Raw genomic sequence first — 28,000 nt, forward strand, 5'->3', positions numbered from 1 at the left:
GTTAAAGTGGACCAGAAAAAGCTTTGATCGCCTTATGCTGGAGGTCCAAATGCCCTCGGAATATGGGGCTCGGTACCCATCAGAGGGTGATACTGGTGCCGACGCTCCGGCCGGTTATGTGACCATGTGGTCCGATTTCTTCGGAGATTGTAACCTCCGATTACCGTTGACGGTGTTTGTTGTGGATATCTTGGAGTGGTACAAGGTCCACATTTCTCAAGTGAGTCCGTTTGGGATGATTCGGATTCGTAACTTTGAGTTTACCTTCCGTGCTCTTGGCATAGAGCCTACCGTTGGAGACTTCCGACGGTTTTATCAGATGACAGTGTCCATGGGGTTCTTTTCTTTCCGTCTACGAGACGGTACCCCAAAGCTGATGACTCCCCCTAAGGGGATGACGATGTGGAAGAAGAAGTTCTTCTATATCAAGTCTGCTGCCCTTGCTGTGAATATGACGTTTCGGAATGTGACCGAGACGATCATAGCAGAGACCATTGCGATGCCCAGTTTGAAATCAGTGCAATGGTTCCCGCAACTGCAGACTATTGAGTCTGTGAAGTTGACCAACACGCAACTATGGTTGTTGCGTATGATGTTGAGGAGGGGCAAGAACTCGAAACCCGTGGTGCGGGAAAAGAGCGGTGGTACGTACTTTTTGTTGTTTCACGTTCTTTATCCTTACGTGTGTTACTGACCTTTGTGTCTACTATCAGAAGATGCCCCCGCATGGAGGATGTTTGCTCCGGATTTCGAGGGTACGGTTGAGACCGTAGTTTGTGCGGATGGTGAACAGGATCACAACACTATCATCCGTAGTAACTTCCGGGTGCCTACTGCGGCTGCACTGGCAGTTGAGTTGCCAGTAGGCAAAGGTATATTATCGAAGCTTTGCTACTTGTGTTGATCATGTTGTGTTATTGACGTATTGATTCCATGCAGGTGATCTTGGGGCCTTGGGGGACCCTGAAGCGAAAGGTGTGCCAAAGAGGCAAACTGTGAAGGGCGTGCGCTTCCGCCAAAAGAAGATAAAGGAGGTCACTACTGTGCCTCACCTGGTGCCGCAGGAAGCAGGTATCTCTCATTCCTCTTTTCGTCGACACAAGGATTGTGTGATAGTATCTGATACCCTTGAGGGTTTGAGTACAGCCGCGGAGTCACGTTCTGGTGCTGCGAAGAAGCAGGCAGAAGAGGTGGCTGCGGGAGGGACAGCTGCGGGTCCCCCTGTGATTGGTGAGAAGAGGAGGCCAGAGCAGAAAGCTGCTGGAGGTGTTGAAACCAAACGTCGGAGGCTAGTAACCAAAAGGTCTGCTCCGGCGCAGAAGAAACCTGCGGTTGTCGTTGGTAAGTGTAGGCTATCTAGTGTTAACTGTTGTGTAACTGGTTCTGATAGCTATTTCACTTTTTTGCAGAGCGTCAAGATGAAGATTTTTCTATCTTCGATGCTCCGGAGTCCCCTCCGCGTGCCATGGATGCGGGTGGAGCGGAGGTGCCATCGACACCTCCCGTCAAGGTGGTACCTGAGTCAACCGTGCAGAAGGAGGGTACCGCAGAGAATGCTGCGACCCAGATATTTGATACTGTCGACTCGTCCAACAACCTGATCTCTCCCAATGAGGGAGACGATTTGAGTTTGCGGTTCACTGCTACCGGAAAGCAACATTCTGATGCTGAACCGCAAAAAACTGGCGATGAAGCGCGGCAGCATGATGCTGGGCCGCGGAAGTCTGCGGTTGATAAGGGTACCAGTTCGTCGGCCGATGGTGCGGGGTATGACGGGCCTCCAATTCAGCCTGGGGAGTCTGAATTGGAGTATTACTACCGCACCTACTCCCAGGATCGCGGTACGCTGTACCATCGACCCCCCTGGACTGTATTGCAGGGGGATGATATTGCTAACGACCCTGCGGCCTGCAGGGAGATCCTGGGCGGTCTTGGGACCCCCTTTGAAGTTGAGCGGGCTCGTGCCGCACCGCGGGAGCTGCGTATAAACCAGCTCTCGACCATGTTGGTAGGGACTTCCATTGTGGCAAATGCCATTTTGGAAGATTATAAGGTGCTGGGCCGCCGCGAGGAAGATGCTGCTCGCATGCGGGCAGAAGCGGAGAAGCTGGTCCAGGCTGCCCGTGCGGGTGCGGAGCAGCTCGAGAAGGATAAAGCTGCTTTTGAGAAGCAGAAGCAGACTTCGGAATGGGCTGCCGCTGCCCAGCTAAAACAGGTGCGTTCCCTTGCTAAACTCCTTGCTGATGAGCGTAAGCGTTGGGAGGAAATTTCATCCAACGAGCGCAAGAAGTGGAACGAATCTTGGGCTAAGCAGAACAATCTTCTGTTTCATACTCGGCAGGAGCTAGCAAACGCCAAGGCGGCAAATGTTGCCTTGGGCAATGAAAAAGCTGCGGCTGAGGCCGCATCAGCTAAAGCGCTGCAGGCAAAGGATGAGGCCCTGAAGGCGCTGGAAGAGGCCAAAGCGGCCGGGGCTCGTGCCTCAAAGGCCCTTGAAGAGGCCGCGGAGAAAGAGAGCCGTTCTTCCAAGGCTCTGGAAGAGCTGAATGCGGAGCGCATTCGTTTGGATAAGGTTGTTTCCAGCCTTCAGGTATGTTTCGTTGCCTCTGTTTTATATTTCCTTTGTTGTTTTGAAAGTATTTACCGAGTAAACTGTTTGCTGTTCTTGTAACAGGCTGAGGTGCAGGCGCGGGAGGTCGCGGTTACGGACCTTACTGCCCGCGTGTCTGCTGCGGAGCAGCGGGCCGACGCTGCTACTGAGGCCAAGGATGCCTTGGTGTCCTCTTTGAACCAACTGGAAGTTGACCGTGAGTGGTTGCGGACTCACGGTATCGCGCGTGTAAGTATCCTTTGCCTTTACATTTGCTTGGATTAGCACGCAAGACTTATGATCTTTTTACTGCAGATTGTCGAGGCCATAATGAATGCCCCTGAGACCTCATCAGGTTTGGACCTGGTTAAGGAACGTGCGCGTGATGCGGGTTTCAAGGCTGGTTTTAACCGCTGTATTGGGCACATCAATGTACTATCCGCAGGCGGTTATACCGATCAAGCATCCGGGTTCCGTGATGTGGATACCGAGGGTCGTCTGAAAGCGGCCGTAGCCTCCTTTTATGACACGCCCCTTGCCTGTGTAGGGGAGCTGGACGAGTGTTTGGAGGTTGCGGACTATGTTGACCGCTTGCGGATGCTTTACCCTGATGTGGAAGAGGAAGAACCCGCTGGTGGTGCCGGAGAAGATGCGGGGACCAGCGGTACAAAATAGGGTTTAGGTTGGCGAGTGTGCCTCCTTTTTGTATTCCTCTTGTATAGAATAGGAACTTTATGTAAATTCAGTAAGCATCATGTAGATACTTGAATTTTTTGAATATAAAGTTTCTTTGTTCAGTTTGTACAAGTGTTTTTAATTCTTGCATGTCTGAACGTGTGTATGCGTAATCTTTACCCATTTATGAACGGGGTCAAGTATACTCCATACTTTTGTTGTATGGGTATGCATCAATTCTGTTATTTACCGTGTGAGGGTTTTTAGAATTGCTTAAGCTTTGTAAAAGCTTGTATTACCGGAACTCTACCCATTTGTGAATGGGGTCGAGTGTACTCCATACCTTTGTCGTATGAGTCCGCGTCAATTCCATTGTTTGCCTTTTTGGGGCTCAGGAATTGTGTTTAACAAAAACTTGTGTATCCGGCCGGATAAAACATGCAAGTCTGTTTGTCTTTTGCTGGCCTATTACAATAGTTGTGTGTGGTTACCACTTTGTATGGGTATCATGAATGAAGATTTTGCCAATCTGTTTTTGGGATACCGCAAAGTGGAGCACGCATTTGTAATAGTAATAACAAACAATAATGTAGAAAATTGCTTATTTATTTATGTGCAAATGGCCTGCGGCCCAATAGGTTACATAGAGAGTGTAGGAACATAGCTTACATATAGCAGCGTCTAAGCTGTTGTGCGTTCCATGTTCTGGCGATAGGTTCGCCCTCTAGTGTTTGTAACCTGTATGCGCCCTTCCCTAAGACCTCGCTGATGAGGTAGGGTCCTTCCCACTTGGGGGCAAGTTTTCCTGGGCGCTCGGCATTAGATGCCTCGTTGTCACGTAGGACGTAGTCCCCTGGAGTGAAAGTACAAACGCGAACTCGCGCGTTGTATTACTTTTCCAGTTTGGATTTGTATTTGGCCTCGTTGATGGCGGCGTTCTCGCGCCTTTCTTCTAGGAGGTCCAAATCGATCCTACGTTCCCTGTTGTTGTCTAGCTTTTCGATAGCCAACATTCTAGGAGATGGCAGGCCCATTTCCGCGGGTATCACCGCTTCAGACCCGTAGACGAGGCTGAAAGGTGTTTCCCCGTTGCTTGTTTTTGGGCTAGTGCGGTGAGCCCATAAGATGCTTGGGAGTTCATCGACCCAGCCACGCCTGGCTGTTCCCAATCGTGCTTTGATTCCGTCGACTAGGCCTTTATTTATACTCTCGACTTGGCCGTTCCCTTGCGGGTGTGCGACTGACGAGAATATGTGTTTGATGTTCAGCTCTTCTAGCCATTTTTGGAACTCGTCGGCAGCGAAGTTGGTGCCGTTGTCGGTAACAATGTACATTGGTAAACCGAAACGGCAGATGATGTGCTCCCAAATGAACTTTCTTGTTATCATAGCAGTGGTGGAAGCGAGTGGTTTCGCCTTGTAACACCTCGAAAAAATTTCGTCCAATAATGTCTTGACACGTGTCATAAGGTTCCGTTATGTGAAAACATACTTTAGAGGGACTAAAAGTGACAAACAGTGAAAACTATGGAACGTAAGGGTCCAAAGTGTCAACAATGGATAAATAGGCTCTATGATAACCCCACATAATGTTTATAACATTTAACGGATGGTTCATGGATCATACGACGCGGAAATTGCCCAAAAGTGAAGTATCGTAAACTATAGGGGCCAAAAGTGTCAACATGTTTAATTTATACCTCTGAGTGAACTTTTGGCAGACCCGAAGCTTTGTATAGCTAAAATATACTCACTAGAATATGTGGTAAAAATTTCATGAAGTTTCGTCAACGTATGAGAAAGTTATGGCCAAAACCGTACTTAAGGGACTAAAAGCGTCAACGTCGAATTCAGGGCTTTTCGGTTGAGCGCAAAGTTATCCGAGGGCATTACCATGTTGGTAAAAGTCCTAAGGTCCTTAAAAACCAAGCTTGGGGGTTTACGGGTCGAGAAAAGTAGCCAAAACATCGCGTACAAGTTCAGGGGTCAAAGCTGTCAACATTTGAAAGATGTTTGGGCTGAACCAGGGTCAGGCGACCCGCCTGGGATTGCCCAAGCGGGCCGCGTGGGTTGCCCAGCGACCAGAATTCGGATTTTGGTTGATTTGAGTCCGAAATTTAGTGCATTACAGTTGTAACTCGCCTCCATTTAGCCCAATAGCATGCCTTGCATGCCTACAACTACAGGAAGCTCGAAAATACTGATTTAAAACAAGAATTGATCTCATTTTGATCATTTGCAAGTGAAGAACAAGGAGCATTCTCTCAAGAGCTCTCAAGAACACTTCAAGCAAGCTTTCTGGAGGGATTCTGATCAACAAGGCCGACTCCTAGTGACCATTTAACATCTATAGGACTCTTGTAAGCCTTCAATTCGTTCTTTGATCCATTCTTGTTGTGTTAATTGCTAAAAGTCAAACTGGGTGTTCATAACCTTTGACTTTCTGATTAAACGGATTTCTTTCAGTATTTTCTCGAATTGAAACTTGTTATAGATTGGTATTTGTGTGGGAAACAAACCCTCTAAAGGGTACTAACTGATTCCCACTACATGCATGCTTAATGTCGAGTCAAACCTATTTCTAAAAAGTCAACAGAAGTGATTTTTGCGAAAAATGACATGATTAATGATATAGATGACATGCAACCTGATTGATCATTGAAAATAACTTGTAGTATATATATGAATGTGTTTTAATCATCATCAACTCGACAATCTATAGTATAGCCACGAATCGGAACCGAAAGTCTTGTAAAACGATTATTTCGTAGACTATCGATTCGGATTCGTACATGCATGTACAAGATCTGTATTGGAAAGTATTTTTGACTATTTTTATTTTAGTTAAACTTTCTGGAATTTTCGTTGATTAAGTCTATGCTTAGCCTATTCGAATGCTTGTTTCCGGTTTATGCATAAAGTTGACTATCTTGCCCTTTTTGATTTAAAACGGGATTTTTGGAAAAGTGAAAGGATAGAAATCTTTATTTTTATTATATAAACTTGCACCGAAAGTTTCGGATCAGTTGGTGGTCCAGTTTGTGAGTTATGGCCATTAGCGTAAAACTATATTATAAATTTACATAAACGGTCCTTTTTGCGTAGAACCCGTTTCTGGCCACGTTTTGGTACAAAACTTTTTACCAACTGATTATATATAATATTCTGGGAATTTTGATGATTTTTAATTAATTTTTGGCTGAACGGATCCTCGATCACCTAGCCATTTCGGCTTATGTCGGTTTTGACCGTTTTAGCCATAAAATGAGTTTTACACATCCGTTTGACCCGAAACCTTTTTCTACTGATTTTGTATGATGAATAAATTATTATAAGACTTCTGGAAATATAAAAATCTCAGATTTACTGTGAAAACCCAAAAACGCCCTTAAATCGTATTTTTTTTAGCGTTTTAAGCGCATAGTAAGCGTTGTACTTGTTTTATACCTACAAGACTTATACCTACTGATGTAAATTACATATTTTCATATAATAACAGTAAGTATAATATTTTGAACTCAGGTTTCCAGTTTTGGCATTTTTAGCCCTTGTGAAATTACTAAATTGCCCCTACGGTGCATAGTTTGGTTTTAAATGATATATTTGATATATGGGTCATACCCCACTGATATAATATGTTATATTAAGTATATTTACTGTATGAACCAGACCCGAAACTCAGATTTCTAATTTTACCCTTTTATTATCTTTTAAATGACCAAAATGCCCTTCTAAGGCATAAATTGAGTTTAAAATTATCCCGGGCAATATAGGACATAACTTACTGATATAATATCATATTCTAAGCATATTAATTCAGGGAACTTGCATTTGAATCTTTTGGCTACCCGTATCGCCCTTTTCGCGTTCGGTTCGGTTTACGTAACTAGTTTGCGTAAAATGACCGAAACGGGTCAAACGATATCGTTTTTGCTTCAAAATCCAGAATGTATTTAGTATACCCGTATTATACAAGTATTCAAACTTGTCGGGTCTAAATCACATTCTATCCGGTCTTTCGCTTAATCGTGCGTAAACCGTATCATTCCTAAAACTAACCGGTCAAAGCTTAAGCTTAAATAAAAGGCCGTTAGGAATCTAATAGGTTAATTATAAACCTTTGTTCCAGATTAGGAAGCCCGGTAAAAGCTACCACCACTTATCGTTTGTGACTTATACTTGCTCAGGTAAATACATTTTGACTTATTTCCCTATACGGGCTTGGGGTACGGTATTTAAAATACCGCTTGATCGGGCGCACAAGTCCTGCTCCTTATAGGTGTTCAGTCTTGAATAGCTTGTGCGACTTCGTTTAAACAGTCTTGTTTTACTTAAAGGCTTTGGGGGGTTATTGACCATGTCCCGGATATCCTTGGCATTATCTTACGAGATGGCCACGACCAGAGCACGGGGTGTAGGCGTACACCCGTCGTGTATAACTCTTTGATGTGGTGTGTCAATTAAATCTCTAGCCCGGACAGTAGATCCCGGGCCACCAGAGATATAAGTGCATGTAAATCGTTCACAAGTTTATATTTTATAATTATCCCAAGTTAATAAAAATATTTATGCCTTGTGCATTTAAATAAATTTTAAATCATTTTCAAAATGAGTCAGTCGATTTGTATTTACCAGTGTAAACTGACGTATTTTTTCCAAAAGATTAAGTGCAGGTACTATACGGAAATAGGCTGGCTGATTCCTAGAGAGCGTCCACAATAGTCTCGCAAACTTGGACGACATTTATCTGTTGAACTATTTATTTCTATTTTATTTGATCCGCCTGTGGATCCATTTCAACTACTATGATATTATTATTACACTTTATTTAAAAGTTGAAATGTTTCTATTCTGCTTCCGCTGTGCATTATTATATTGTGTTGATTGTCTATGACGATGCCAACTACGTCACTGTACCCCACACCGGGCCCACCGGTGACACGTGGAAATTGGGGGTGTGACAGGTTGGTATCAGAGCCAACGCTGAGTGAATTAAACACTATCCTAATGTGTTTAATCTCAGTTACACGATTGCACATTCCTCGATTTTCGAGTCTAGACAAAGAACTTAGGAAATGTTCGACATTTCGTTTAATTTATTTTATTTATTAATGCATTGTCTTATATATTTTGTTGCGCAACTTGTTTGATTTTTGACAGGATCAGGATGCCGCCAAGGATGAGAGGTCGTGGAGGATTTCCTACATCGCACGATCATGAGGCTGGTCCCTCGCATAGGCGGGCCCCATCTGCTACACACCACACAGCCGCTAACGACCTTTGGAGGTCTATTGCCGAGCCTGCTAGGCATTCGGTTTCCGCGAGCACTTCTCCGTCATTACCCCACTCGTTTGGGCCCCATTCGGAGAACGGGCCCCATGATTCGCTTGGATCATACATACCATTGCACCAGTCACCACACCAGCACCCAGCGCCAGCCTACCAGGGTTTGTATAACCCTAATGCTTATGTGGAGGAGCCAGTGGGCCATAACCCACTTGGACAGGAGGACCACTTTCCTGGTGGTCACGAGATGGACGTAGACGAGGAGACGGACCCTTCGCTCCCACCATCAGGCACACCAAACCACCCGATTGAGATATCGGATGCGTCGCCTTACACAGGATCACCATTTAATGGTGTGGACAGCTTCCAGGAGAGGTTCAAGCAGCATGATTGGTACTTCACCCCTAGTCACAACTCTCCTATGCTTCAATCACTCCATGGTACTCCGATGCTTCAATCGCTCCATGGTTCGCCGGTGCACTCACAGCACCACTCGCAGCAGCAGCAGCTCCAGCAGCAGCCGCCTCTACCGCAGGACCTATCTGAGGCCCTGTGGCGTGACGTGATCACTCCGTCACCACCGCCGCCGCCAGTTTTACCTCCTCCGCCTCAGAGGCCTAGGAGGAATGCGCGCATGTCTACGCGCGGAGGGATTCGCATAGGCACCCCTCCACGTGTTAGTAGCAGCCGCTACACGTCTTTACCCGGGGAGTCCGAGACAGGGGAGTCTCAGCATCCCGTATCGGAGGTTACTTCTGTTCCGATCCCGCCTCTGCCGCCGCAGAATTTTGGAGAGCCGATCCCGGCTTATGCTAGTGCCGCTCAGTTCAACCCGTTCGAGCAGGTGTTCCCTCAGGGTTATGATTACACGGGAGACCCTTATTGGCAAGCTGTGAACTACAGCTCACTTCCGCATAGTGGTCCACTTGGAGACCCTTGGGCTGCTGGCCCATCTACTTTTGGTTACCCTCCGGGTTACCAGCAGCCACCGCAGCCGCAGCCATACCAGCCGCCGCAGCCGCAGCACTACCAGCCACCACCACCGGCGCCTATGATGTCGCCACCGCAGGTTCAGGAGATCCTGCAGGGGATTGATAGCATGCGACGCGAGTTTCAGCACAATATGCGAGAGGATCGCCGACGCACCAGTGGCCTGTTTAAGAAGGTATTCGATTTGCTCAAGGGTAAGGGCAAGAAGGATCGTTGAATCCTTCGATTATCATTGCATGTACTCATGTCCCTGCGTGGACATTTATTCCAGTACTCTACCCCTGCGAGGGTATATCTATCTTTCTCTACCCCTGTGTGGGTATGTTATCTTGTTAACCCCTGCGTGGGTTTGTTTTATTTTATTTTGTTATTGTTGTACTTGTTTAGCCCCTGCGCGGGCATGTTATTCATGCTAGTTATGTTATTTCAAAGTCCCGTTTAGGGCAACTATGTACTGGTATTTTATTTGAAATTTGAAATGATTAATTTGAAATTATCATTTTATTTATATGCATGAAGAATATTAAAATAATGGAAAATATCAATTTTTTTATTTTTTTATTTGATTTGCCATTTTATAAGAATCTTAGTAAGGTATAACCTAGCTTGAATGCCTTATTAACAGGCCTGGCCCTGATAGTAAAACCTGGTTGAAAGGATTCAACTCCCTGTTAACATCTGAGAACATGTTAACATTCTGGGCTAAGCGTGATCTGTAGAATCACACGACCCACCTTTTTAATAAATTATCTACAGATTCTATCTGTATACAAGTCTATTAATGGCTTGATACCTACGGGTTATGACTAGGTCATATAGTGGCAGTTGTGGTCTATGACTCCCTGCCTAGTAAAGAAATATCTACAGATTATATCTGTACACAAGTCTATTAATGGCTTGATACCTACGGGTTATAACTATGTTATATAATGACAGTTGTGGTTTATGACTCTCTGTCTAGTAAAGGATTATTTGTTTAATTATACAATTTATAGTCCTATAAAAATCTAAATTTATAATTTAGTGATTGTCCTTGTGACTAGGCCTATGGTGCCAATATACATATTTTCATTCCTTGATTGCTAATAAGAGCCTGAATGAAATCTATTAAATTAACTGCTAAGGTTTTTGATACCATGGTTAATAAATCGTCTAGGACGATAATACTGTTAGGTTCTAAATAAGACCTTGTCCTTTATTGTAGCTTAAAGCTACGATGGCCAAATCGGAAGAAACCAACAGTCATTCTGGGGAACGCTCAGATAATGCAAAGATTCACGTTACCGGTGCAGAATTGCAAGCACTGATTGATAATGCTGTCGCCAAGGCTATGGATAGGCAGTTCAGAGAATCTAGTGGTACTCAGAGTAGAACCCGTTCAGTGACGCATGTAAAGGCTAAGACTCATTCTGGGGCTCATAGTAAGCCGCCGTCTAAAAAGAGTGAGCCAAAGAAAGTTGAGGATGATAATCATTCCTCCAACCACAGCAGCGTCCCGAAGCAGGAGATTGAGCTGAAACGTGACACGTACAGCAGGTCCTGTACGTACAAATACTTTGTATCCTGCAAGCCCAGGGATTTCACTGGGGAAAAAGGAGCCGTCGACTGCATGACGTGGATTGACGAGATGGATACTGTAGTTGATATCAGCGGGTGTGCTGATAGGGACGTCGTTAAGTACGTGTCCCAGTCATTCAAAGGAGATGCGTTAGCATGGTGGAGGTCACTCCTACAAGCTGCCGGTAAGGCCACACTGTACGGTTTGTCATGGGAACAGTTCGTGGCCCTGATTAAAGAGAACTTCTGTCCGCAGCACGAGGTCGAGCGAATTGAATCGGATTTTGTATCCTTAGTCATGAAGAACCTCGACTGTCAAACGTATCTTACTACGTTCAACACGCTGTCTCGTTTAGTGCCTTACTTGGTGACCCCGGAGCCGCGTAGGATTGCTCGATTTATTGGGGGTCTGGCACCGGAGATTAAAGCCAGCGTCAAAGCTTCAAGACCTACAACATTTCGATCCGTAGCGGATCTATCCCTCTCCCTCACTCAAGACGTGGTTAGATTGAGAGCCATGAAGAGCTCTGAGGAGAACAAACGAAAACCTGAGGATGACACCTCACGAAGAGCTGAAAAGCGACATAGAGGGAACAACGACCACAGGAAAGGGTCGGGGTCTAGGAAAAGTGATCATCAGTCGGGTGAAAAACCCAGATGCAAGTTTTGTAGGAGACACCACTTTGGGAGGTGTCGGTTTGAAACAAAATCCCAGTCTTCAGAGAAACGATGTGGAATCTGCGAATCCACAGATCATAAGGCTGTGGATTGCAAGAAGATGAAGGATGCAACGTGTTTTGGTTGCAACGAAAAAGGTCACATTCGGCCCAACTGTCCAAAGTTTGCGAAGAAGGCCGAGGAAGGAAAGAAGACTAATGCGAGAGTCTTCAAAATGGACGCAAAGGAAGCCGTCCTTGATGATAACGTCATTACCGGTACGTTCCTTGTAAACGATATATTTGCTAGAGTTTTGTTTGATTCGGGGGCTGATAAGTCATTTGTAGACAATAAGTTTTGTAAACTGTTGAACCTTCCTGTTAAAACCTTAAGCGTGAAATATGAGGTGGAATTAGCCGATGGAACCTTAGAAACCGCCTCAACTGTTCTAGATGGATGTGTTATATCCATTAGGAATCATTCTTTCCCGTTATCCTTGCTTCCCTTTAAGCTAGCTGGATTCGACATAGTGATAGGCATGGATTGGTTGTCTAGTAACCAAGCCCAGATTCTGTGCAACAGAAAGCAAGTAATAGTTAAGACTCCGTCCGGTGAGTCACTTACTATTCAAGGAGACACCCAGCATGGATTGCCGGAGCAAGTGTCCATGCTCAAAGCATCCAGATGCATGCAGAAGGGATGTGTCATTTATATGGCACAAGTTACCATAGATGAGCCGAAGCCGAAGATTGAAGATATTCCTGTTATTTCGGAATACCCTGAGGTATTTCCTGAAGAACTACCCGGATTGCCACCGGATAGACAAGTAGAGTTTCGGATAGATATCATTCCAGGTACTGCACCTGTAGCAAGAGCACCATACAGATTGGCACCAACGGAGATGAAGGAGTTGAGGACGCAGTTGGATGATCTATTAGCTAAGGGTTTTATCAGACCTAGCTCATCTCCTTGGGGAGCGCCAATCTTGTTCGTTAAAAAGAAGGATGGATCGATGCGTCTGTGCATCGATTACCGTGAGCTTAATAAGGTCACTATCAAGAATCGGTATCCGTTACCCAGGATCGACGATCTATTCGATCAACTGCAAGGAGCAAGCTACTTCTCAAAGATTGACCTCAGGTCAGGTTATCATCAGTTGAAGGTCAAGGATGAAGACGTACACAAGACCGCGTTTAGGACTCGTTATGGACATTACGAGTTCCTAGTGATGCCTTTTGGACTCACTAACGCACCAGCCGCGTTCATGGATCTCATGAATCGTGTCTGCAAACCTTATTTAGATAAGTTCGTCATAGTCTTTATTGATGACATTCTTATCTACTCGAAGAGCCAAGCTGAACATGAGAATCACCTTCGTTGTATTCTCAAACTTCTGTATCAAGAGAAGCTTTATGCCAAATTCTCGAAGTGTGAATTTTGGCTTCGAGAAGTCCAATTCCTTGGACATGTAGTGAGCGAGCGTGGTATCCAAGTAGATCCCGCTAAAGTAGAAGCAGTCATGAACTGGCAGGAGCCGAAGACTCCTACCGAGATTCGCAGTTTCCTCGGATTGGCAGGATACTATAGGCGATTTATCGAGAACTTCTCAAGGATTGCTGCGCCCCTAACTTCGTTGACCCGTAAGAAGATTAAGTTTGATTGGGGCCCTAAGCAGCAGGAATCCTTTGACATTCTGAAGCAGAAGCTGAGCAATGCGCCAGTGTTGACATTGCCCGATGGTATAGATGAATTTGTGGTGTATTGTGATGCGTCACATACTGGCATGGGTTGTGTACTCATGCAGAAAGGCAAAGTCATTGCCTATGCTTCTCGCCAGCTAAAGGTGCACGAGAAGAACTACACCACCCACGATTTGGAATTGGGTGCGGTTGTATTTGCCTTGAAGCTATGGAGACATTACTTGTATGGAACCAAGTGTATCATTTATTCGGATCACAAGAGTCTTCAGCATCTGTTCAATCAGAAGGAATTGAACATGCGTCAAAGGCGATGGATGGAAACACTCAATGATTATGACTGTGAGATAAGATACCATCCAGGCAAGGCAAATGTGGTTGCCGACGCCTTAAGTAGAAAGGAAAGGGTTAAACCGATCAGAATCAATGCTAAGCGCATTGAAATAAGAAATAATTTGAATGAAAGGGTGTTAGCTGCACAGAAGGAAGCTGTGCTGGAAGCTAACTATCCTGCAGAAAAGTTGGGAGTAACTGAGGAGCAGTTATCCCACGACAAAGATGGAATGCTACGACTAAACGGACGAATATGGGTTCCAGTATATGGAGGACTTCGGGATGTTATCCTCCAGGAGGCCCACAGCTCTAAATATTCCGTTCATCCTGGAGCTGATAAGATGTACCAGGATTTGAAATCGAACTACTGGTGGATTGGTTTGAAAAAGTCCGTGGCCGAGTATGTGGCCAGGTGTTTGACTTGTGCGCAAGTCAAGGCTGAGCATCAGAAGCCGTCAGGTTTGCTTCAACAACCTGAAATTCCCAAATGGAAATGGGAAATGGTGACAATGGATTTTATCACCAAGTTGCCAAAGACGAACAAGGGAAATGATACCATATGGGTCATAGTTGACAGACTGACTAAGTCAGCTCATTTTCTACCCATCAAAGAGACGTATAGCTCAGATATGTTAGCTCAATTATACGTCGATAAGATAGTAGCGCTACATGGTATACCTATATCTATTATCTCTGACAGAGATACTAGATATACGTCACATTTTTGGAAAAGTTTCCAACAGTCGTTGGGCACTCGTTTGAATTTTAGTACGGCTTACCATCCTCAGACCGATGGTCAGAGTGAGCGTACTATTCAAACTTTGGAAGACATGCTTCGTGCATGTGCGATCGACTTAGGTGGTAGTTGGGATAAGCACCTACCACTGATTGAATTCTCCTACAACAATAGCTACCATTCCAGCATAAAGGCTGCGCCTTTTGAGGCCCTATACGGTAGGAAGTGTAGATCGCCCATTTGTTGGGCAGAAGTTGGAGATGTCCAGTTGTCTGGACCAGATATCGTCTTTGAGACGACAGACAAGATCGTTCAGATCCGTGATCGTTTGAAAGCTGCCAGGGATAGGCAGAAAAGTTATGCGGATCCTAAGCGCAAAGATTTTCACTTCGATGTGGGTGAAAAAGTATTGCTCAAGGTATCACCTTGGAAAGGTGTGATGAGATTTGGAAAGAAAGGCAAGCTGAGCCCGCGATATATTGGACCTTTCGAGATAATCGAACGTGTCGGGGCAGTCGCTTACAAGTTAAAATTGCCTGAAGAGCTTAGTGTTATTCATAATGTGTTCCATATCTGTAACTTGAAGAAGTGTTTCGCTGACGATTCACTGGTTATACCGCATACAGATATACACATAGACGAAAGCCTAAAGTTTGTCGAAAAACCTTTGTCGATCGAGGATCGACAGGTAAAGAAGCTTCGAAGGAAGCAAGTGCCTATTATTAAGGTCAAATGGGATGGCCGTAAAGGTCCCGAATACACGTGGGAAGTGGAATCCACGATGAAAGAAAAATATCCCCAATTGTTTGAATAAATCTCGGGGTCGAGATTTCTTTTAAGGGGGTGAGGATGTAACACCTCGAAAAAATTTCGTCCAATAATGTCTTGACACGTGTCATAAGGTTCCGTTATGTGAAAACATACTTTAGAGGGACTAAAAGTGACAAACAGTGAAAACTATGGAACGTAAGGGTCCAAAGTGTCAACAATGGATAAATAGGCTCTATGATAACCCCACATAATGTTTATAACATTTAACGGATGGTTCATGGATCATACGACGCGGAAATTGCCCAAAAGTGAAGTATCGTAAACTATAGGGGCCAAAAGTGTCAACATGTTTAATTTATACCTCTGAGTGAACTTTTGGCAGACCCGAAGCTTTGTATAGCTAAAATATACTCACTAGAATATGTGGTAAAAATTTCATGAAGTTTCGTCAACGTATGAGAAAGTTATGGCCAAAACCGTACTTAAGGGACTAAAAGCGTCAACGTCGAATTCAGGGCTTTTCGGTTGAGCGCAAAGTTATCCGAGGGCATTACCATGTTGGTAAAAGTCCTAAGGTCCTTAAAAACCAAGCTTGGGGGTTTACGGGTCGAGAAAAGTAGCCAAAACATCGCGTACAAGTTCAGGGGTCAAAGCTGTCAACATTTGAAAGATGTTTGGGCTGAACCAGGGTCAGGCGACCCGCCTGGGATTGCCCAAGCGGGCCGCGTGGGTTGCCCAGCGACCAGAATTCGGATTTTGGTTGATTTGAGTCCGAAATTTAGTGCATTACAGTTGTAACTCGCCTCCATTTAGCCCAATAGCATGCCTTGCATGCCTACAACTACAGGAAGCTCGAAAATACTGATTTAAAACAAGAATTGATCTCATTTTGATCATTTGCAAGTGAAGAACAAGGAGCATTCTCTCAAGAGCTCTCAAGAACACTTCAAGCAAGCTTTCTGGAGGGATTCTGATCAACAAGGCCGACTCCTAGTGACCATTTAACATCTATAGGACTCTTGTAAGCCTTCAATTCGTTCTTTGATCCATTCTTGTTGTGTTAATTGCTAAAAGTCAAACTGGGTGTTCATAACCTTTGACTTTCTGATTAAACGGATTTCTTTCAGTATTTTCTCGAATTGAAACTTGTTATAGATTGGTATTTGTGTGGGAAACAAACCCTCTAAAGGGTACTAACTGATTCCCACTACATGCATGCTTAATGTCGAGTCAAACCTATTTCTAAAAAGTCAACAGAAGTGATTTTTGCGAAAAATGACATGATTAATGATATAGATGACATGCAACCTGATTGATCATTGAAAATAACTTGTAGTATATATATGAATGTGTTTTAATCATCATCAACTCGACAATCTATAGTATAGCCACGAATCGGAACCGAAAGTCTTGTAAAACGATTATTTCGTAGACTATCGATTCGGATTCGTACATGCATGTACAAGATCTGTATTGGAAAGTATTTTTGACTATTTTTATTTTAGTTAAACTTTCTGGAATTTTCGTTGATTAAGTCTATGCTTAGCCTATTCGAATGCTTGTTTCCGGTTTATGCATAAAGTTGACTATCTTGCCCTTTTTGATTTAAAACGGGATTTTTGGAAAAGTGAAAGGATAGAAATCTTTATTTTTATTATATAAACTTGCACCGAAAGTTTCGGATCAGTTGGTGGTCCAGTTTGTGAGTTATGGCCATTAGCGTAAAACTATATTATAAATTTACATAAACGGTCCTTTTTGCGTAGAACCCGTTTCTGGCCACGTTTTGGTACAAAACTTTTTACCAACTGATTATATATAATATTCTGGGAATTTTGATGATTTTTAATTAATTTTTGGCTGAACGGATCCTCGATCACCTAGCCATTTCGGCTTATGTCGGTTTTGACCGTTTTAGCCATAAAATGAGTTTTACACATCCGTTTGACCCGAAACCTTTTTCTACTGATTTTGTATGATGAATAAATTATTATAAGACTTCTGGAAATATAAAAATCTCAGATTTACTGTGAAAACCCAAAAACGCCCTTAAATCGTATTTTTTTAGCGTTTTAAGCGCATAGTAAGCGTTGTACTTGTTTTATACCTACAAGACTTATACCTACTGATGTAAATTACATATTTTCATATAATAACAGTAAGTATAATATTTTGAACTCAGGTTTCCAGTTTTGGCATTTTTAGCCCTTGTGAAATTACTAAATTGCCCCTACGGTGCATAGTTTGGTTTTAAATGATATATTTGATATATGGGTCATACCCCACTGATATAATATGTTATATTAAGTATATTTACTGTATGAACCAGACCCGAAACTCAGATTTCTAATTTTACCCTTTTATTATCTTTTAAATGACCAAAATGCCCTTCTAAGGCATAAATTGAGTTTAAAATTATCCCGGGCAATATAGGACATAACTTACTGATATAATATCATATTCTAAGCATATTAATTCAGGGAACTTGCATTTGAATCTTTTGGCTACCCGTATCGCCCTTTTCGCGTTCGGTTCGGTTTACGTAACTAGTTTGCGTAAAATGACCGAAACGGGTCAAACGATATCGTTTTTGCTTCAAAATCCAGAATGTATTTAGTATACCCGTATTATACAAGTATTCAAACTTGTCGGGTCTAAATCACATTCTATCCGGTCTTTCGCTTAATCGTGCGTAAACCGTATCATTCCTAAAACTAACCGGTCAAAGCTTAAGCTTAAATAAAAGGCCGTTAGGAATCTAATAGGTTAATTATAAACCTTTGTTCCAGATTAGGAAGCCCGGTAAAAGCTACCACCACTTATCGTTTGTGACTTATACTTGCTCAGGTAAATACATTTTGACTTATTTCCCTATACGGGCTTGGGGTACGGTATTTAAAATACCGCTTGATCGGGCGCACAAGTCCTGCTCCTTATAGGTGTTCAGTCTTGAATAGCTTGTGCGACTTCGTTTAAACAGTCTTGTTTTACTTAAAGGCTTTGGGGGGTTATTGACCATGTCCCGGATATCCTTGGCATTATCTTACGAGATGGCCACGACCAGAGCACGGGGTGTAGGCGTACACCCGTCGTGTATAACTCTTTGATGTGGTGTGTCAATTAAATCTCTAGCCCGGACAGTAGATCCCGGGCCACCAGAGATATAAGTGCATGTAAATCGTTCACAAGTTTATATTTTATAATTATCCCAAGTTAATAAAAATATTTATGCCTTGTGCATTTAAATAAATTTTAAATCATTTTCAAAATGAGTCAGTCGATTTGTATTTACCAGTGTAAACTGACGTATTTTTTCCAAAAGATTAAGTGCAGGTACTATACGGAAATAGGCTGGCTGATTCCTAGAGAGCGTCCACAATAGTCTCGCAAACTTGGACGACATTTATCTGTTGAACTATTTATTTCTATTTTATTTGATCCGCCTGTGGATCCATTTCAACTACTGTGATATTATTATTACACTTTATTTAAAAGTTGAAATGTTTCTATTCTGCTTCCGCTGTGCATTATTATATTGTGTTGATTGTCTATGACGATGCCAACTACGTCACTGTACCCCACACCGGGCCCACCGGTGACACGTGGAAATTGGGGGTGTGACACGCCTCTACCCATTTTGTGAAGTAATCAACCGCCACTATGATAAATTTAACTGCACCTGGTGCGTCCGGGAATGGTCCCACTACGTCGATCGCCCATTTTTGAAAAGGCCATGCAGTAGTGACGGGGACCAGATTGTTTTTTGGCCGCAAAGTTTTTGGTGCATGGCGCTGGCAGTCCATGCATTTGCGTAATTCTTTGACGGCGTCCAGGTGCATGCCGGGCCAGTAATACCCGGCATTCATGATTTTTGCCACGACCATGCGTGGTCCGGCATGTATGCCGCATATGCCCTCATGTATCTCTCGGATAAGGTATGTGGCATCTTGTGGATTAACGCATCGGAGGAGCGGTCCGAGGTATGACTTTCGGTATAAGATACCGTCTCCCATTTGATAGTGGCACGCTTTGTATTGCAACTTACGTGCCTTTGTTTTGCTCTCGGGAGTCACACCTGACTGAAGGTATGCGATAATTGGTGTCATCCATGACGTTGTTCCGTATTGGATGACACTGACCTGGCGTAGAGGAACCGAAGGATTTTGCAAAATCTCGATACGTACCTCCTTTGCCAAGTGTTGGAAGCTGGTGGATGCAAGTTTTGATAGTGCATCCGCAGATTTGTTTTCGCTTCGATTAATGTGTCGAATATTGAATGAAGCGAATTTGGATTTTAGCTGCAGGGCTTGCTCGAGGTAGAGGATCATGATATCCCCTTTGGCGGCATAGTCGCCGCGTACCTGGCCCGCAACTAACAAGGAATCGACGTGCGCTTCCAGATGTTGCACGCCGATTTTGACTGCTAAACGTAGCCCGGCTAGTAGTGCTTCATATTCTGCCTCGTTGTTGGTGCTTTTAAAATCGAGGCGGATGGCATATGTAAGCTCTTGGCCGTCAGGGCTGACGAGTCGCAGACCTGCGCCCGCGCCGTCCTCGTTGGATGCACCATCGGTAAATAGTGCCCATACTTCTGAGGAGGGTGGTGGGGGCGCAGGATTTTGGGATTCTTCGCATTCTTGGATGCGATCCGCTGGTACTTCAGCGGCGAAATCAGCTAAGATTTGGCCTTTGATGGCAGGGCGCGGTTTGTAATGTATTGTATGTGCGCCCAGCTCAATTGCCCATTTTGCTAATCTCCCAGAGATGTCGGGTTTGGACAGGATCGGGCCGATCCTGTAATTGGTTAGCACTGTGATGATGTGGTTTACGAAGTAGCGTCGTAACCGTCTTGAAGCATGTACCAGTGCTAGTACCAATTTTTCCATTATTGAGTATCTCGTCTCCGGGTCGTTGAGCATTTTGCTGATATAATAGATGGGTGTTTGAACCCCCGCTCGTTCCACTATTAATACCGCGCCCACTGCGTTGTCTGCAGCGGATAGGTATAAGATGAGTGGCTCATCTTTGCATGGTGCGGTTAGTGTTGGGAGTTGTATCAAACACTCCTTCATTTCCTGGAAGGCCTTTTCAGCCTCTGTGGTCCACTGGAATTGTTCCTTCTTTGAACAGCTTCGCAGGGTCTTGATGAAAGGGTATGACTTGGCTGCGTGGTTAGCCAAGAACCTGTTGAGTGCCGCCAGCCTTCCGGCCAGGCGTTGCATATCTTTCATCGATGCAGGCGATGGCATGCGCTCGATCGCCTGCACTTTTTCCGGGTTTACCTTGAATCCATCTTTGGTGACGATGAACCCAAGGAATTTGCCTTCTTCCATTCCAAACGAGCATTTCCCTGGATTGAGCTTCATGTTGACGCTTCGCAGAGTTTGGAATGTTCTTTCTATATCAGTGAGCATGGTATCTTCCTCCATGCTCATGACGACCAGGTCGTCCATATAGATTTCGACACTTTTGCTTATTTGACCGCGGAAAGTGTCGTTCATCAGTTTCTGGTAGGTTGAGCCCGCGTTGCGCAACCCAAACGGCATTTTTGTATAGCAGTAATTTCCGGTTGGGGTCCGGAATGCCGTTTTGTCTTCATCCTCAAGTGCCATTTGTACCTGGTGGTACCCTTTGTAGCAATCGAGGAAACACTTCCACCTAAATGGTGCGAGGTTATCGACCTTTTCGTCGATTTCCGGAAGCGCGTAACAATCCTTGGGGCAGGCCTTGTTAAGGTCCTTGTAATCGACGCACATGCGCCAGCCCCCGGATGGTTTTTCTACCATGACAGGGTTGGATAACCAAGTCTGGTACTTGACTTCCCGCAGTATACCTGCGGAGAGCAGTTCTTCGATCTGCTCTTGCATCGCCTGATTTTTAGCTGACCCAAGGTGGCGTTGGCCTTGGATCACTGGTTTGATACCTGGTTTGGTATTCAGATAGTGCTGCGCTATTTCGCGTGGGACCCCTGTCATGTCTGCGGGAGTCCACGCGAAGATGTCTTGGTTCCTGAAGAGGAGCTCCTTCAGGTGCGCTCTGGTGGTCGAGGATAAGGCGTGACCCAATGTGACCTTCTGTTCCGGATGCGTTGGGTTGAGAACCCATTTTTCCGGTTGGTCGACGGGGGTGGGCCTTGCGACCTTTGTCGGACGTGCTTCGTCCGTCATCATGACGTCCTTGCGGGCGTAGATGATTGCAACCCCCGATGCGGTTGGGAAACCAACCGCGGAGTGGGGGACGGATGTGATCATATTGAAATCTCCTTGGGATTCTCTCCCAAGGAGGACATCATAATTGGAGGTGTGGGGTAAAACCATGAAGTTTACCTCCTCCGTCCGCGTGTGTTTACCATTGGTAAGACGCACGGGAAATGTAATTTGGCCTAGGGGAAAGACTGTTTCCCCTGCGAATCCGGCCAGCGGGTAATCTACGGCTTGCAACCGATCTTTGTCCTCTTGGTCAAATTGATTGAAGCATTGCTCGTAGATTATATCGGATGTACTGCCCGGGTCGATGAACAGACGCTCGGTGCAGTAATGGGCCAGCTGGCCTGAAATGACGACGGCGCGTCTGTCACGCGGTCCGCCTCGGACTTTTGGGAAGACGACTTGCTCGTCTTTCCAATCATTGTCCGGTCTTCGTGCCGCTTTTCGCGGCCTACCCTTGCCTCCGTAAATCATGTGGGTGGAAGCCACGTACATGGCTTTCTTTCCGGAGGAGGTACCTTCGTTGTGAGGGGTGATATGCTTGGTGGGCTTTTGTCCACCTGGTAAAAGGTGTTGCAGTTTGCCCTCTTTCAACGCCCGCTCAATCTCCAGCCGGAGACTGATGCAGTTGTTGGTGGTGTGGCCCGAGTCCTTGTGGTACTCACAGTATAGTGCGAGGTCCTGACTTTTCTTGGACTTCATTGGTTGGGCCGGTCGCAAGAATTGTGGGTCCGCGAGGAGGACCTCTCTTGGCGACTGGTTGATCTCGGTCCATTTGCGGTCCCGAGATTCTTTTCTTGGTGCCCGAGTGTCTCGGGCCGGGTTGTAGCTTTGTGGGTCAAACGTGTTGGGTTGCGGGAAATACGGTTTAGTAATATCCCGATTGCCCGCATCCCGGTTGCGTTTGTTGTTACGTTTGGACCCTTGATGGGATGTTTCGGCTTGGGGTTTTGCCTTTTTGACGTGCGGTTCGAGCGACCGCTGTGTCTGGGCATATGTCTTGACTGCGGTCATGACATCCTCCCATTTTTTAGGCAAACCCTCCTTGCCAGAGATGGTCATGACCATCTCTCTGTCTTTGACGGCCCGAATAAAATGGTTTCGCGCCATTTGGTCTGCCACGTCGCCTATCTCTAGGCATTCTTTATTGTAACGGATGACGAATGCCTCGAGCGATTCGTCATCTCTTCGCCAGATGTTCATGACGTCCAGCGAATCGCGTTCGTGGCGTCGCTGCTGGCTGAAATGGGCGAGGAACTTGGCGCGCAAGTCCTCGAAAGAATCCAGTGATCCCACTGGCAAAGAATCAAACCATGCCCTCGCCAGACCGATAAGGGTCTGGGGGAAAAAATTGCACCAGGTGGGTTCGTCCCACCTGCCATTGACGCCTGCGCCTGTGAAGATGTTCATGTGGTCGTCCGGGTCGGTCGAGCCACTGTATTTCCCAATGTTGACTGGGAATTTTGTCGTTGTGATATCGGCGTTGGCGATGTGCGGGACGAATTTTGAATTTTCGGCCGCGGCCCTTGGCCTGTATGGTTCGTGCACAGGGCGCTTTGCCGCCCTGAGGTATGTAGTGCGGGGGTGACTGGGAGGAACATAGTTGCGTCCCCCCGGTCTGCTGTTGGTGTCGTGAGACTCCCCGCGGTAGGTTTGATCGTCAGGGTCGGTATGACCGTACCCTTCCGTGTAGGGTTGCGGGCCCAGTCGGCTCTGGATGCCTGGGCCGCGCCTGGAGGCTGACCGCCTCCTATCTTCCCCATAGGGGCCCAGGCGGGTATGCACTGGCCCTCTGGAGCGGGACTCATATGAGGAAGTGTCCTCATTGAGTGTATGGATCGAACAGTAAGATGATCCACGGTCGTCATGTCGGCTTCTGGAAGCCGGACGTGAGTGTAACCTGCCATCGTATTGGAGTATACGGTTGGCAGGTGTGTGTTGTATTGGAGTAGGCCCAGCTTGTACGTTTGCTTCCGTACAAGCGCGGTTGTAAGTCGCTATCAGCAGATCAGTCTGCTGTTGGTACCAGGAGTGTAAGTCCACGCCTGGTGGAAGCACAGTTGGGGCCTGTGATAAGTCGTGTCCGAGCGCAAAGGATGGGATCCTTTGGGTGGACGTGCCAATGTGTCCGGGTTGGGGGGTCGAAGGGTGGACCCCTGTTGTTACCGGGGGATTTGGGTTATCCGCATTGGTGTTTTGGTTATCAGTCATGATCTTGAGAGGGAGAGGGATGGATTAAAAAGTGCTAAGAGTAGCGGTGGGCGCCAATGATGAAACAATGGTTAACCGGGCAGGGTTAACACACTGGTCTCGTCAAGAAGGGTTAATCCCTTCCTCTCGGAGATCGCTGGCTGGGTCACCGGTGGATGATCTCCTGCACAAGGAAACAAGCCGTGACTCGTAACAAGGAGGATGGGGTGGGGGGTGCTCCTTGTTACCACTCTCCGGCGTGAGAATCAGTAGTTTGCTTGGGAAGCAAAGCAAGATTATAGTAGTAGTTAGAGTTGTGAAGAGATAATACCTCAAACCTGGTTTGGGGTCGGTATTTATAGCCGAGGAGTGAAGGAGGAGATTGATGGATGGGCTGACGACGAGCTGCACCGTTGCAGGTGTGTCAGTCTCGCCGGCCGTGGGGGTTACGCCACGTCAGCCCATTGCTTTAATAGCTCTGACAGGGGACTGTCGCCGGCGCCACTTGCCTCGTGGTGTCAGCCACTTGCCTGGCGTGTCAGTCCACTTGTTGGATATGCAGGGTGCGGTGCGAGCCGCATCGCTGCATGCGGTAACGTCTGAAGTTACCGCGTCTCCTACTTGTGATCAAGAAATACGCGAGATGCGGTGTTGGCCGCATCATCGTATGTGGAGACTATTTGCTCGCTTCCCTTGTCGTGACGAAAATGGCCATATGATGCGGTGCCAGCCGCATCGATATGCTCATCTTCTTTCGTACTTGGGTCAAGCTATTCATCTTCGAACCGAATGGGTTCGAAGGATGTGACCGCATGGGTGCGGTTTGCTTGCTGGTAGGGGTTTGTTTGATGCGGGTAATGGTCATTTTGGGACCATACCCCTTCACCACCAAAACCCCTTTTTCATTTTTAACCCTTTATTTAGTAACAAAGCTTGGTTTTCGTGTGACTCTTCTAATATATATATATATATATATATATATATATATATATATATATATATATATATATATATATATATATATATATATATATATATATATATATATATATATTTTGATGATGAAGTTGGAAATAAACAAACAAAGCTCCTCAAACAAAAGCTTGTTTAAATAAATACTTCATTAAAAATAAAAAGTTACAAAAACAAAATGTTCTACGAAAACCGACGCTTTTTACGCCTTTCGCCCTTTTCAACTAACTACTAACCCAACCACCCACCTTTAGCCCAAGCCTAACCCTTCACCCAAAAGGTCCTCTTGATATTTACACAGGTATAAAGTTAAAAAGGATGAGGATTGATTGCTTGGCAAGCTTATGGTAGAAATAAGTTCCATGCCGCTCTCGAGTGAGTTCACTAAAAATACACCTTCGGCCGAGTGTGAGTGATTTCCCCCGTGAGGTATGTGAACTTGTATATAAATGGAATTTTAGAAAGGTATGTTATGCCTAAATAAATAATTTATCTTATGCGATGTTTTTAATAAATCATGACAAATAGGATTGTAAATAAATAAAATAAAACCTAAACGATCTTGGAAAATCCCGACACTCTATGACAAGCCCAAAAACCTTCTCTTCTACCCATTCCATTTGGGAGTGAATAAAGCCACATTATAAAGAGTTTTGCTTGAGGACAAGCAAAGATTCATGTGTGGAGGTATTTGATACGCGCAAAATGCAACATATAAATTATATCAATTGTGGCACAAAACTAACCTTTTTTAGTACTAATGTTGGAAAAAGTGTGCTTTTGTCTTCCTTTTGTATTTTCAAGATTAAATGAGCTCAAATTAACAAAAGAAGCAAAAAGACAGCAAAATCTAACATAAATACAAGAAAAGGAACAAAAGTGGATTGCCCGACCCCTCGACAGCATCCTCCCAAGCAAAACAAAGAAGACAGAAGACTGAACACGCCCCGTGCTCAGCAAGCACGGGGCCGTGCCCAAGAAGCAGCAGAAAAGACAAACCTATAGAAGCTTCTATTGCCCACCACGGGGCCATGCCCAGCGGACACGGGGGCGTGGTCAGAGTACTGCAGGCGCATTTATTGTAATTGCGAATTACAATTAATGAAGAGAGAGAGTGTCAGACAGGCACGGGGCCGTGCCCAACGGGCACGGGGCCATGCCCAGGCTTCTGTTCAGCCTATAAATCGGAGTTCTTGGAGCCATTTCAACTCATCCCTTGGCACACCACCTCTCTCACACTTAACCCACCACCCACCACCATCACAACACCATCATCCACCACCATCATCCATTGTCCATCATAGAGTGTGTGAGTCGTATCGGGATCCAAGATTGATCGTAAGAGTTCTTGACAATCAAAGGCCATGTTTGCCTAAGTCTCTTACATCACCTGGTGAAGACAAGTGTCTAGTGTAATACTTTTTATTTTTAATCTTTTGCACTTTTTATTTGGTTTTGTATTAATGACTTTAATAACTAGTTTCTTATGTTGAAGGTGATTCTTCCTTATCGTTTGTCCGTGGTGTCTTGGCATTATTTTACTGTCTATATAAAATAAAAGATTTTCACCATTCATATCTCCACGGTCTATATGGAGGTATGTTGGCTACCTGGTCGGGGGTTAAGTGAACGGTTTGGTAAGAGTCTTGCCGTTGTTCAGCGTTTAGAGATCCTGCAAGGGACCTGGGTCAAATTTAGTAGGACCTCCTTCAATACCCAAAGGTATTGGATGGTGGGGGTCCAAACTCTTTGATCCCCTCATAAGTTAAACTACTATTAATACTATAACCCGGCTATTTAGGACTGTATCCCTGCTGACTCAGACTACTTAGTCGAGGGTAACGTCACCTTCAAAAGAGGGGCCTACCATAATATGCATTAATAACTAAATTAATTATCTTTCATTAATCCGACCCTTTAGGATTGTATCCTTGCTGACTCAAACTACTGGGTTGAGGGTAACGTCACCTTCAAAAGAGGGGCCTACTACAATAACTAAGATAATCTCTTAAATAAGTGCAAAAGTGCGAAAATAATCAAAGGCAACACTATACACGAGTCGGATCCAAGTGATTCATCTTGTCTATCTGTTTTTATTTTTATTTTAATTTTCAGCATTTTAGTTAGTTTTATTTTCTTAGTTTTAAAAATCTTTTCTAACATTTTGTTTTGATTAGACATTGAGGATAAACCGGTACTAAAAGCTCTTGTGTCCTTGGACGACCTCGGTATCTTACCAACACTATACTACGTCCACGATGGGTGCACGTGCCCATATGTGTGTTTAGTGTTAGTAAATATCGTGTTTTATAAATTTAAAACTTGGCTAAAAGTGTAAAAAGGGCTTAAAATATACACCTAAAACATATATGCACTAACGCGCATCAATTTCAATATGGTAAGTCATATGGATGCAAATGTGCATAGTTAGGCACATGTGCATAATTTGCCAGAATATGGTAATAAGGTCATTCATGTACGTGTGCATAGTTATGCACATGTGCATAGTTTGCCAGAATATGTTAACAATGTAATTTATGTTGATGCACGTGTGCATAGTGATGCACATGTGCATAGTGTATATAGTAATGATAAAGTTAATGTTAGTGCACATATTCATTGAGATTGTATATTTGTTAATCCTTTGTTTTTTTTATTATTGTAGCTCAATAACGGAAAAAGTCAAAGAAGGTAACTTTCGTTTTGAAATCAAGGGATAAAGGGTCAAAAAAATGTCGCATGCAATGGAAATGATTACGCAACTGTTAAACAAAGAGGTAAAAAAAGGTTGATTAATATTTGATGATGCAGTTGGGAGTTTATGCACATGTGCATCCCTTTATTACTTTCATGTTATTGATATCATTTATGCAAACACATTACTTATATCACATGCAGGTGCACAAAAAGAAAAAAAAGTACAAAGAGGAGGACAAGTGAGCGAAACCACGATGAAACATTGAACGAGTAAGCGAAATCCCTTTATTACTTCACAGACTGCGAGGTATTCGCTATGCGACATATGGAGATGTTTAAAGGGAGTGGTGAGAAGTTTGATTGCAGATTCAACAAAGATAAAGATATTCAAGACATGCAACTTAAGAACATGAGGGTGAAGATAGTAACAAAATTGTCGTTATCAGAGAAGAATGCTCATGTTTGTTAATATTTGATGTATTATGTTGTTTAGAAGATGAAATGTTGGTACTGCACATATAAATAGTTTGAATAGCATACATATTGGTATTGTATAATGTATTACAGATGGTTATATTTGTTAATTTAGGATGTAATATGTTGTTTGCTATAGTTTATGTTGGTGTTGCATACGTGTAATAATG

At 44.5% G+C, this 28,000-nt stretch overlaps 1 protein-coding gene across 1 annotated transcript; it reads left to right on the plus strand.

Moving 5' to 3' along the window:
- Positions 1 to 693: 693 nt before the first annotated feature.
- Positions 694 to 27,995, plus strand: LOC118485010. Its single transcript, XM_035981210.1, has 8 exons — positions 694 to 872; positions 940 to 1,541; positions 2,342 to 2,530; positions 2,675 to 2,814; positions 27,325 to 27,350; positions 27,471 to 27,557; positions 27,656 to 27,816; positions 27,924 to 27,995. Exons 1-8 carry the CDS (start codon positions 734 to 736, stop codon positions 27,993 to 27,995), a joined length of 1,416 nt encoding a protein of 471 aa, XP_035837103.1. The 5' UTR covers positions 694 to 733.
- Positions 27,996 to 28,000: the final 5 nt, after the last annotated feature.

This window comes from Helianthus annuus, chromosome 12 (assembly GCF_002127325.2).
Source record: "Helianthus annuus cultivar XRQ/B chromosome 12, HanXRQr2.0-SUNRISE, whole genome shotgun sequence".
In the NCBI taxonomy this organism is placed as follows: Eukaryota; Viridiplantae; Streptophyta; class Magnoliopsida; order Asterales; family Asteraceae; genus Helianthus; species Helianthus annuus.

Coding starts and splice junctions, on each gene's coding strand:
- LOC118485010 (XM_035981210.1), top strand. CDS start 734: ATGTTTGCTCCGGATTTCGAGGGTACGGTTGAGACCGTAGTTTGTGCG. Junction 1,542..2,341: donor GTCAACCGTGCAGAAGGAGG/GTACCGCAGAGA, acceptor CATACTCGGCAG/GAGCTAGCAAACGCCAAGGC. Junction 2,815..27,324: donor CTGGAAGTTGACCGTGAGTG/GTTGCGGACTCA, acceptor TTATTATTGTAG/CTCAATAACGGAAAAAGTCA.